Source organism: Eucalyptus grandis, chromosome 3 (assembly GCF_016545825.1).
Source record: "Eucalyptus grandis isolate ANBG69807.140 chromosome 3, ASM1654582v1, whole genome shotgun sequence".
Classification (NCBI taxonomy): Eukaryota; Viridiplantae; Streptophyta; class Magnoliopsida; order Myrtales; family Myrtaceae; genus Eucalyptus; species Eucalyptus grandis.
Window position 1 is genome coordinate 8,726,513 of NC_052614.1, and position 13,097 is coordinate 8,739,609.

General features: G+C 40.0%; 1 protein-coding gene across 1 annotated transcript; it reads right to left on the minus strand.

The window, feature by feature from the left end:
- Window positions 1-270: 270 nt before the first annotated feature.
- On the minus strand, window positions 271-2,732 carry LOC104436395 (protein TIFY 10b). The gene is made up of 5 exons (XM_010049155.3): window positions 2,393-2,732; window positions 1,559-1,721; window positions 956-1,266; window positions 791-848; window positions 271-654 (listed from the first exon to the last, which is right to left on the minus strand). Exons 2-5 carry the CDS (start codon window positions 1,708-1,710, stop codon window positions 540-542), a joined length of 636 nt encoding a protein of 211 aa, XP_010047457.2. The 5' UTR covers window positions 1,711-1,721; window positions 2,393-2,732; the 3' UTR covers window positions 271-539.
- Window positions 2,733-13,097: the final 10,365 nt, after the last annotated feature.

Here is a 13,097-nt window from a genome sequence, read left to right on the forward strand (position 1 = left end):
TGGGCGAATTAGGAAGGCACGCCTAGATAGAATATCGCATTCCTTTTCAATGTACTGCCCATGGTTATGTTCTTCCCGAATCGGAAGGCTTCTTCTTTATCCCGCCCCTTGACTATATCGAGCGGAGCTGGAAACGGGAGGGACAGAGAATCTTAAACCCTGCCTAACGAAATGCCTCCCACTCGTGACGAGCACGGATTCGTACACGGAACGAGAGACCCACGTTTCGCTGAATAATTCGATTCGTCATGGGCGAGATTACATCCGAAAGATCAAACGGAGAGAGTCTTGACAGTGCAAAAAAATAGCGGCAAGAGTTAGGTTCCAGCGACAGGGCTGCTATGCAGCTTGAGCCCCGGAGGGAGTGATTTTTTTACTAAGCAGAAAGAGGCGAGAAGCACGCCGCCTAGACCCCCGGCGGAGGGCCGGGGGGGAAGGCTAGGCAGATTGCTAATGTTTCAATCCATTTATATCTATAAGATAAGAATCCCCAAAAAAAAGAGAAATTTATGTATTAATCACTTCTGCCGGCGCCGCGACTACTGCATGGGTTGAGCAGCTAAGCCAAGCCATGGCTTGGTTTCCGCCGGCTTTGGAGGAGGAGCTGCTGCTGACCCCGGGCTGGCCGTCACATACGGTGCTTTTGCTGTTAGCCTGTAGAAATTCACCAACGAGATCAGTTGTCTGAGTGAATAGAATGTCAACCTAAGGAAGGTTAGACGCCTTTTGCTTAGGTGCAGAAAACCAGAGCCCCGAATGAATTAACAGAAGTTCTTGCTTTAATTCTTACCGATCTTTTCTTTTCTCCAAGAACCGATGCAGAGAAGCCCTCCTAGCAATTGGTAAATCTGCAAACCAGAATAGATATGGACTAGGTGAAAATCATGGTAAAGGCACAGTCATAACTTTGAACGTACAGATCTGCAATCCACTAAAGACTAGTCAGAAAATTTACCACAAGCAAGAGGCTCGGCGAGGCGACCGCCGTGCTCCTGGATCGCATTCGCACCAAGAGAAGGAACAGGAACAGGACTGGAGGAAACTACACCCCCAGATTCAACTGGACTTTTGGCGTAGTTGGGAGCGAAAGCTGGCTTTGACTTTGCCAAGTTAGGCGCTGCGGCTGCATGCTGGCTCAGAGAACTCCCCTTGCTAGCTGCAAGCATGACTTCCTTCGCCTTTTCCGCCGGGAAATCGTTCAACACAATCACTTGCCCAGCATAAAATATGGTCATCTGTGCAGTTTCGGGTTCCTTCTTAATCGAACTGCAAAATTTATCAAGAAACTCCAGTCAATCGACGATCGATCTTTTCGCAGCAGCCCTCCTAGTCAAACTCTACCATGGGAATCTTACTAAAGCGAAGCTTCACCGGTAGCAATTAAGAAGCTCCCGGCTTTAGAAGTTGATTAAGCATCATGCCATCAAGAACAGTTTAACTTTCTCTAACATCTATCATCCGTAAGAAGCACAACCTCCTAAACCTACCCTTCCAGTAAAACCAGCGTTCGACGAAATTCCCGAATTTCAAAAGAACAGGGAAGGAAAAGAGAGCCCACCTGGAATTGTTCATCTTCGAGACGTCCTCCTTTGTGGAACCAAAACCAGCTTGCTGAGGGAACAAATCCATGAACTTAACATTCCGAGCCTCGGCGGAGCCGCCTTCGCAAACCGGGAACAAATTCATGGTGGTCGCCGCGTGGCGAGACATCCCGGGCGCACCTGCATCGTTCCGATACATCAGTCGGCGACCAAGAAATCTTTTCTCCTCCTCACTCAACAAAAAAAGACGAACGATTTCCAAGACCTCAAGCAGCCTGCGTTACTATCGTGGCCACGCGATGAGATCTACAATCGGATCTAGTCTCCTAAAGATGAGAAATTCTCGCGACAGAATCTTGAAAAGAAAACTCTCCACGAAGCAGGAATAAGGAACAGTTCAAATCTAGAATGGCCCGAGGAGAAATTTAATGCGCACGTTTCTCTGACCGCAGAGCAATCGAATTGACCACACGAAGATGTCCCAAAATCGCACGAGATTATTGCGGATCTAGCCTCGACCCTCGCGAGCATTTGCATTGACAGCCTATCTACGCTAATCAAAATCGTATCTTTTTTCCAGTATCCTATCTCAACTACGCAAGAGAAACGCCATGGAAACCGGACAAATTCCCCAGCGACGCCTCGAGAACCGCCGAAGGAGGAGGGCAAAAGGTGAAAGAAGGAAACGCGCGTGGCGATGACCCAAAAACTTTCCTAATCGATAGCATCCCGCAACAGGTCGAGAAAGAACAAAAAAATCAAGAAAAAAAAAATGAAAACCAGTGCCGGAAGAGGAAAAGCGGACGCCGCCCGGACGCAGCGGCGGCGGCGAGCAAGAAGGGGAACCCTACCGGTGGCGTCGGCGGCGGGGGGATGCCGAGGTTGAGGTCGCCGAAGGAGCCCTTCTTCTCCTTCAGGTACTGGCTCAGCAGGCTGCAGGTGTGGGAGAAGGTGGACTTCTCGAGCGGCCTCGCCGGGGGCTCCTGCCGCCGGCGAAGGAGCCGGACTCCGAATGCTCCGACGAGATCGACATGCTCCCGTCTGGCCGGCAACTAGAGAATCAGTAGCTCGCTGGCGAGTCCCGGAACCGGGGCGGCGATGCGACGGCGTAAGGCGGAGGAGGCGGGGAAGATTCTGTAGAGGTCCGGGGAGTCTTTGAGCGCATGTGAATTTTGAAGAAGAAGCCTTTGGCGTGAGAGCTCGGGGTGTATTTAACCACGAAAGCAATACACGAAAATCATTTTTTTTTAAATAAAAATATATTTTTTTCCTTTTTAAAAAAAAAATGAAATTCGAATCGACGGTCAGGATCGCGTGCTGGGGGTGTCGAGATGAAGCACGAGGAATATGTGGGGGGCACTTCTTCTTTTTTACTTTATGAATTTTTTTATTTTTATTTTTATGGTGAACGGGTTTCGTTGCAGCTTCCCAATGTCGTGGCTGTTTTACCAGATTTGTTTATATCCGGGGCGCCTTTTTCAAGCACGTGCCGTTTTCGATTCCCTCCTCTCTGTCCTGCCCGGCTTAACGACTTCCATCTCGACGGAAGAGTCTCTCTCTCTCTCTCTCTCCTTTCATAATTCCGACGGTGCCCCTGCATTTAGATTTATATTATGAAAAATGAATAATTTGAAATAATATTTTTCACAAAAATAATAGCTTCTATTTTTTTGTAATAATTATTCAATAAAAATATAATAATTTCTGTCTATGAATTTCCGTGAACAATGAAAACATTTTTCATTTTACAAGTGATAAAAACAAAATTTTCATTTTTCGCAAAATAACTCGAAAAAATATTTCCTTATTGTTGACGGTGATTTTTATCTAGATATTTTCGCGGATAATGGAAATGTTTTTTTTATTCATTTTTGTAAACGGTGCAAGTTGTCATTTTTAAGAAAATATTCTCTAAATCATTTTATTTTGCGAAACAAACAAACCCCTTATACTCTTCTTACTTCACCATCAAAATTTGAAATATCATCCGAGCTTAAAAAATTACAAAATTTACATGCTAATACTCGAATGATGTGTGAATTTTAGGAGTGTCGGATTTAATGCAAAAGAAAAAAAAATGGTGAAAGTGCGTGAGCTGAAACACATGATTAAGTAAAAAGCACAAGATGAAAGTAGGGGTAATCGGTTCCCGGTTCGGTCTGGTTCCAAGGTGGAACCGGGAACCGGACCGGGAAAACCGGTTCCCAATTTTGGGAACCGTGGACCGGACCATCGGTTCCGGTCCGGTCCGGTTCGGTCCAATAGGATCGGCACTTTCTTTTTTCACTAAATAACGACCATTCATTAAAAAAAAGACCATGCTCCGGACTGATCAATTCAATTCGATTCCCGGGTGATCTAATAAAACTACTCACACGTGTTTTCATGTGCAAAATATTCAAACTTCACTTACATGAATATTAATAATAATTTATGTGTTTCACTATTAATTTTAAGCATAACTGTGCTTGGCTTAGGTTTTATAGACAATCTCTATTCTATGCTTTAAATGTTTAGTCGATGTCAAACTCTTTGAGGCTTGAAGTGCCTTGTCGTTTGCAAGTGAGGGGAGCAAGAGAGAGAGTGAGCATGAGGAACTCCTAGAGCCTTATCCCACATCGAGTAGAAAATAAAACTAATAAATAAGTTTTCTAAGAGCTTTGGTGGTTTCTTGACTACGTAAGAGGTTGTTACCTCAATTGCAATTTCGATTGCAACAAATTTCATATATAATATTCATATATTATATGTGTTAATATATTATATGTATATAAATTATATATAAAAAAATTGGTCCGGTCCGGTCGGTCGGTTGGTCAGGTTCCCACCTTGGAACCGGGAACCGACCGTCGACCGTGGGAACCGCCAAAACCAGCCGGTCTGGTCCGGTCCCAGTTCAAGCGGTTTCCGTTACACACCCTAGATAAAAGTCTATCTTGACTTGCCCAAATTTTTTACATATATTTTTAAGGGGAATTTTTCCTATCATTGATGTGACCTAGCAAGCATGATCATCCTTGCCGAAAGTTGCAACCCTCCTGATTGCGACGTCGTGGGAAGAAAGATTTGAAGGTTATGTCATGAGTGCTGGTTTGAATTGTACATTTTGATCAAGATTTCAATGAGAATATTTAATTGAACTAATTGATGCAACTTATTTCACGAAAAAATGGGATTTCGCCAGAGAGTTTGATTTTAGTTTTTTTCTTTTATGGAAATTAGTCATGTGTTGATATTGGATGGGAAATTATTTGGGATTTGCAAATGATGAATTCTGGAATTAAAGATCCTCTTCAAGTGATCTAAGCATATGGAATACCCTAATATCACAAAAAGAATTCACCCACAGAACCTACAGTCCACCTACTCTCGACATTGGACTTGAAGATCTTGAACAACACCACACGGAAGAATGACTTACACCACATAACTCTAATGGTTTAGACTGTGACTGCAACTTCCAAGACGGAAGATAAGCCTGTAGCAAAGTTATTGTAGCATAGGTAACTGTAGTAGTACTGTAGCAATAATCTAGGTAACCACTATTCATAGTTACTGTTCATCTCTCCGGAATAATTCCTAATTGAGATTCCCGAAGACTATGTTTGTTTCAAGACCCATGAGTATGGTCTTTGTTTTTTATGACCTTTTGAAGCCTATAAAAAGCAAAGAGGATGTAATGTTTTGGGTAGAGTCCCTAAAATAAAGTGTATGCTTGTGAAAATTTTCTCATGTCTTTTTAAATACCTCTTCTTCTCTAGCCTGATAAAATTCTCTAAGAAATACAGCTCGGCTACTTAGAGATGTTATTATCCTGTCATCCTTGGGTGTCTCCATGTTCTAAACTAAATTTATGGATAGTTCACAACTAAAAGACAATCTCTGAAATGCTCGAACAAGAGGTTCACCTAATGTGAGATAGCATATATGCTACAACGAACCTAGTTCTCTCTAGTTTTAAGCATAGATCCCTTCATCTCTAAAGGCATGAGGAAAAGGAAAAGATAATAATAAATAATTAATCCAAATGTCTTGGAAAAGTGCATATTTACGCATTTATCATGAGAATCTATAATCTGCTATCTACAACCACTAATTATAGAATTTTGAGATTTTGGTACACTTTTTACATGCTGATAATCATTATCGATAAGAAGTTATAACTTTCATGATTATCAAGAGGCAAACCTTCACTTGGCATCGGTTCCTCTATTCGACATCCTCGATCAATGCATTATTCTTTCTCGTGTTCAAACTTAGCAACATTCGCAACAATTGATCATCCATGAGCTTCATTGCTTGACCAAGATGTTCATCGATTACTCCTTATTACTATTGATGACTTTTAAGATATAATCCACTACCTACAACCTATGTAGCACCGACACGGACACGTGACACGTGACACGACACGACACGACACGTCGACACGTCGACACGTCATTTCTTAAAAATAGAGAATTTCGACACGTTCCGACACGTTATATATTAGATATATTTTTATATATAAATACATAAATAAATAATAATAATAGCATATAATTCATTTACACAAAAATATTAAATAATATCATTCATTATTTTAATTTGTTACAATAATACACAAAACTTAGAGGAAAAAAATATTGTTTAAAGAAAAATGCTGAAATGATATTCTTAAATTTATTTATTTATCATATATAGCATTTTTTTATTACTTCTTTCAGAGTAAAAGACTTTTAAAAAAAAATAAAACAATTCTAAAAAATAAAACTGAAAAAAAAATTGACCCGTGTGTATATTTATAGATTTTTTATTACTTCTTTTATTACTTCTTTTGTGTATATTTATATTTTGACCCCTCAAGTATTATAAATTTTTAAAATTGACCCCGTGCGTGTCGGAATCGCGTGTCGGAATTTTGGACTCGCGTGTCGAAAAGAGTTAACCACGTGTCGGATTTTTCAACACTCGTTGACCGCGTGCCGGGATGTGTCGGAGCGTGTCGGAGTGTCGGACACGACACGAAAGCTTCCGGAGAGTGTCCGTGCTACATAGCCTACAACCACTAATTGTAGAATTTTGAGATTTTTGGCATGCTTTTTACATGCTGATAATCGTTATCAATAAGAAATTATAACTTTCATGATTATCAAGAGAAAAAACCTTCACTTGGCATCAATTCCTCTATTCGACATCCTCGATCAATGCATTATTCTTTCTCATGTTCAGACTTAGCAACATTCACAACAATTGATCATCCATGAGCTTCATTGCTTGACCAAGATGTTCATCAATTACTCTTTATTACTATTGATGACTCTTCAGTTATAACCCACTACCGACAACCACTAATTGTAGAATTTTGAGATTTTTGGCACGCTTTTTACATGCTGATAATTGTTATCAATAAGAAGTTATAACTTTCATGATTATCAAGAGGCAAACCTTCACTTGGCATCAGTTACTCTATTCGACATCCTCGATCAATACATTCCCCTTTCTCGTGTTCAGACTTAGCAACATTCGTAACAATTGATCATCCATGAGCTTCATTGCTTGACCGAGATGTTCATCGATTACTCCTTATTACTATCGATGACTCTTCAATTATAATCCACTACCTACAACCACTAATTGTAGAATTTCAAGATTCCTAGCATGCTTTTTACATGTTGATAATCGTTATCAATAAGAAGTTATAACTTTCATGATTATCAAGAGGCAAACTTTCACTTGGCATCGGTTCCTCTATTCGACATCCTCGATCAATGCATTCTTCTTTCTCGTGTTCAGACTTAGCAACATTCGTAACAATTGATCGTCCATGAGCTTCATTGCTTGACCGAGATGTTCATCGATTACTCCTTATTACTATCGATGACTCTTCAATTATAATCCACTACCTACAACCACTAATTGTAGAATTTCAAGATTTCTTGCATACTTTTTACATGCCGATAATCGTTATCAATAAGAAGTTATAACTTTCATAATATCAAGAGGCAAACCTTCACTTGGCATCGGTTCCTCTATTCGACATCCTCGATCAATGAATTCTTCTTTCTCGTGTTCAGACTTAGCAACATTCGCAATAATTGATCATCCATGAGCTTCATTGCTTGACCAAGATGTTCATTGATTATTCCTTATTGCCTTTGATGACTCTTCATCACAGTTTTCAATTTTTCTAAATTCCCTTGGGTTCATCAATCCACGCCATTCCCTAACTAACCAATCAAGCCTCTTTACTTATCAATTATAAAAAAAGTCGGTTATTTTTTTCTCTAAACACAACTCGAGTAAAATTGACTATAGCTATGCTCCAGTAGTTCGAACATGGGTTGATGATTACATGCGAATTAGCTCAATCGATGTCAAGTAGAGTTTGAGTTTGAACTGCTTGAGTACAGACTAAAGTTGAATTTGAGCTTGCCCATACTCGGCTCATAAAGCTAATCAAGCTTCCATTATTTTACCCAAATATATTCAATAGCCGTATAAACATAAACAATGCACGCATATTTAAAGGGGAGTGGGGAGATGTTTTGTGCTTGCTAAGCTCTAGCTCATTTTTCCGCCATGCTACAATCCAGTCCAGTTGAGCAGATATCATGAACGCTTTTTATTTGAGCTCAAGCTCGAGCAATGAACGTAGTGCTTGATACAAGACGAGTTGAATTTTGAATATCGAACGTGCGAATCGAGTCGAGCTGGAGCTATGTACCGGGTCGGCTCAGCTCAATTACGATCTCACCGCCACGTCGCCGTTACGAGTTTCCTAGGTGGCGTCCTAAATATTTTATCGCTGATCTGGGGGAAGAGGGGCAGCATAGTAAAAGTCAAATGACGTGGGGGCCCACTGACTTGACGCCGTCGGTCTGCCGTGGCGGTGGGGATAGTACGACAAGTCGTCGCCAGCCCGCTTGTGGAATTTTCATTTAATCGAGAGAGATAAAAAAAGCGTGGTTGCCGGTGGGGCGTTTCCCTCGCCAACCCCAGGCCGACACGTGTGGCGTCCAACTTGCAATGATTACCCGAGAGGAGGGTCGCTCGCTGCTCAGATTCCAGGCTCGTTATAAACGTGTCGATCTCTCTCCCCCCCCCTCTCTCTCTCTCATTAATTTAGTTGTTTCCGATGCCCATTTTGCCAAAAGTAATTAAAAAATTGGGAGCTTGGGACCTAATTATTGGGACCAACAAAACAACGGGTTCGAAATTCGAATCAAGTTGCGCCCATGGATATGTCCATTTTCGGATATTTTCGAAATGCCGTACAGGTTTATGCACAGGAAGCAACTTGCAAATAACTAATAATTTGAATGAACTGTGGATATATAATAATTCAAAAGATAAATATAAATGCCATTTCGAACTTGTCGTGAACCCCCAAAAATTTTATATCTAGGCAGGGACGTGGAAAACTTGGTTCGCATTTTCTGCGGCTTCGAAATATGTTTCGGCGGAGTGGATGTGGATTTGGAGTCCAAAAAGCTGAGCGAACAAAGGAACAATTGCCCAACACTTTGATATTTCCTTTCGCCGCACTTCTCTCCTATCCGAAAACTTGCTTCATTGACTAAAGCTTGTCATTTGTCACTTAGATGATGTAGCTATGTACCTAAATTACCGATAAAAAAAGATAAAGAAGAAAGAGATGAGGACTTGAAACATATATTTAAAAGATAGGAAAATAAAAGCCCAAATCAGATGGGCACAAAGGATCATAGGGACCATTTTGAATTTTTCCTTTAGATATATAATAATCTGAATTTCTAACCATTTATAAAACGGCGTAGGAAAATAAGCGAAAATGGCGCGACATGAAAGTGCAAAATAGGAGCATATAGTTCACCCAAAACCCATATCAAAACCATCAAGAAAATTTCTCGATAAAACTGAAAATACAAGTCTAATTTGAAATGAGAAAGATGTGCATTTTCTTTGATAATATTTATAATTTCTTTTCCAGTGGTGGAGGCGATCATCATTAGATGAAATTCTAATTTTTAATACTTCAAAGCCGACAAAAGAAAAGCTAAGAAACAAAAGCAACGGACTCATGAAGATCCGTCAATCGTAAGGTTCATAAAGAAATATTGATAAATAGAACGGGTGGAAACATTTGCTCGAGAACAAAAGAAGGAAAAAACGATTAAAAAAAGAAAAAAAGGAGGGGGTGGGGAGCGATGGACCAAAACCCATTTTTGCCAAACCAACTGCAGACTCGGCTGAAAATCAAGTCAATCATCACGGCCAAGAACATGCGGACAATAATGACATTAATAACGATTATAATAATAAGAGGAAAATCATTTTTTATTATTGTCGTCATTATTAATTTTTTGTTAAAAAAAAGGGTAGGAAGAGGGGGTGACAGGGGGCATGTGCGCGCAGGCCACACCGCGGATTACTTCTGCGTAAAGAAAATCTCGTTTCGGTGGGGCCCACCGGGCTGCCCACGTTTTTTTTCTTTTTCCTTCCCTAATTTCCTTTATTATTATTATTATTATTATTTTTATTTTTTTCTTGTGAAGTGGATTTTATTAATTACGCCACGTGATCCTCCCGATTCCCTCGAGCCACACGGGTGCCCCACCTCGTCTGCCGCCCTAGCGAAACGGCCTCGCATTTGCATCTATTTACGAGTTCTACCCCCCGCCCCTCCTTCCTTCCCTCCGCGTGGGATTTTTATTTTATTTTATTTTATTTTATTTTATATTTTATTTACAGTGGAGGAGCACCTGGCTTACCGTGAGCGGACCCCCACCCCCTTCTTTTTAATTGATGATATTAATTTGATAAGCGCAATTTTTTTTTTTTTAAAAAGTCCTTTTTGTTTTATTAAATTTTTTAAATTAATACCGAGAAGAATCTCAAATCGATACACATCTAATGAATTTATCCAAAATTATTTTTTTAATCACTAAAAATCCCAAAATGATATCACTATGATAAATTTACCTTAAATTAATTTTTTAGCCATATAAAATCATAAATTGATATATTTGTGATAAATTTACTCTTCATTAGTTTTCTTTAAATTTTATTAATATAAAGAATCATAAACTGATATACTTGTGACAAACAGAGATTAAATCCCAAATTGGGACACTTATCAATTGTCATGTATTATTTAATTTAACAATTTGATAGCAAAATTTAACGAAAATTAACTGAAGATAGATTTGTCATAAGTGTATCGGTTTTTGATTTGTTATCGTACTAATATTTTTTATTTTGCGATGTAATCGTTGGGGCAGATGGAAACTTAGTTTCTCGAATTACTTATCTTATGTAGAGTCGGTAGTTATCTTCCTTGAATAGGCATGTAGCATTCTTTCTTTTGCAAAGAATAGACGGTCGATTGGGTTAATGCGTCCTCTAAAAGTGTGATGGAAGATTCATAATTGATAAGCATTGAGTTATTTTCATACGTCAATGGCTTCTCTTCATCATAGAGCAACAAAAACGATTTAGTTTGGTATGCCAGTACTAATCGAGGGTGCATTGAAAGCGATAAACTTTGCCTAAGTAGGTACTAAACAAATGGCACGATGCTGTCTATGCTAGTATTCATCGCGATGATGCGGTCCCCCTTCTTTTTAATAGATGATATTAATTTGGCAAGCTCAATTATTTATTTATTTTTCATGTTTTGACCTTTTGGTTTTAATTTTTTATTTATTTGGGATATAATTGTTAGAGCATATGGAAATTCAATCCCCCGAAACACTTCTTTTACGCAGAGTCGATAATTATTTTCCCTTTGTAAGTGTGATAGTTTTTTTTTTTTTTTTCCTTTCAAGAAGAATACATGATGACAGAAGATTCACAGTTGACAATCAGTAAGTACTTTTCGTTCGTCAATGACTTTTCTTCATTGTGGAGCGATAAGATCGATGGCATAATTTGGTATGCTTGTATTCATCACGTGGGTGCATCGGAAGCGATAGGCTTTCCCTAATTAGATACTTGATAAATGCGATGATGTTGTCTATGCTAATATTCATCACAAGGGTGTGGTCCCCTTCCCTTTTTAAGCGTATATTTTTTGACGACATGCGGAACCTCAAGTGCCACAACTTTGGCCAAAAAGACACTTAAGTCCATAATTCACGAAAGGTGCACTTAAGTCTTGAAAATCGGAGTAAAAATGATCACTGAGTGCCAATTCGGCTAAAATGCCGACGTGGCATTTTTTCGACGAAGCGCGCCCAAAACGACGCCGTTTTGCACGCCGACGTGGAAATAAATAAATAAATAAATAAATTAAATTTAGTTAAAATATTAAAAAATAATAATTTTAAAATTACATTTAATTAAAAAAATTTTAAAAAATAAAAAATTTAAAATTTAAAAAAAAAAAAAAAAAAAGTAATGGGGGAGGTGGCCGAGGATCGGCCCTCGCCCGCCGCCCGCCCGCCGCCATCGGGAAGGGCCGGCGACGGTGGAGGGCCCGACGACCCCGGCCGATTGACGGCGAGGGCTCGTGAGCCCTCGCCGCCGGATCTAGGCGAGGGCCGCGAGCCCTCGCCGCCGGATCAGGGGCTCGCGGCCCCACAGTGGGCGGCGGCTCTTGGCCCGGCCGGGCGAAGGTCGCCAACCCTCGCCAAATCCGGTGAGAACTGCGACCCTCGCCCCGATCGGGACGACCCGGCCGACCCTCCCCCACCGTCACCCGGCCCTTCTCGGCGACGGCGGGGGTGGCGGCGGCGGTGGCCGAGGGCTAATTCCTCGGCCGCCTCCCCCTGTTCCCTTTTTTTTAATTTTTTAATTTTTTTTAAAGTTTTTCAAAGTTTTTTAAAATTTTAAATTATTATTATTTTAAATATTTTAACTAAATTTAATTTTAAAATTATTATTTTTTAATATATTAACTAAATTTAATTTTTAATTTTTTATTTTTTACCACATCAACCCAAAACGACGTTTTTTTGCATTATTTCACCACGTTAGCATGTAAAACGGCGTCGTTTTGGGCATGCTTCGTCGGAAAAATGCCACGTCGGCGTTTTGGCCGGACTTTGGCCGGAGTGGTACTCAAGTGATCCGTTTTTCTTCAAATGTGGCACTTAAGTGTACATTTTGTAAGTTATAGCATTTAAGTGTCAATTTGGCCAAAGTTATGGCACTTGAAGCGTTCTTTTACCATTTTTTGACATTCTAGTTTTCTTATTATTATTATTTTGAGATATTACTGTAATGGTAGATAAAAATTAAATCTCCTGAATCACTATGTAGAGTTCCCTAAATAAGCGCAATCATTCTTCCATTTGAGAGGAGTAGATAGTGACGAAAGATTTAGAGTCGATAAGCATCACGTACTTTTCGCTCGTCGATGGCATTTCTTCATCATGGAGCGATAAGAATGACAACATAGTTTGGTATGCCGGCATCTATCACGCGGGTGCGTTGGAAGTGACAAACTTCCTTCAATTAGGTGACTTAAGGAATGCCCTGAGATGCTGTCAATGGTGGAAAATGAGGTCACTTTTCTTGTCGGCCATCTTGGTCCGTTCACGATGATTCGTTTTTCACATTTTCAAAGCTCAGAATCTCAGATAGGTCGATGGC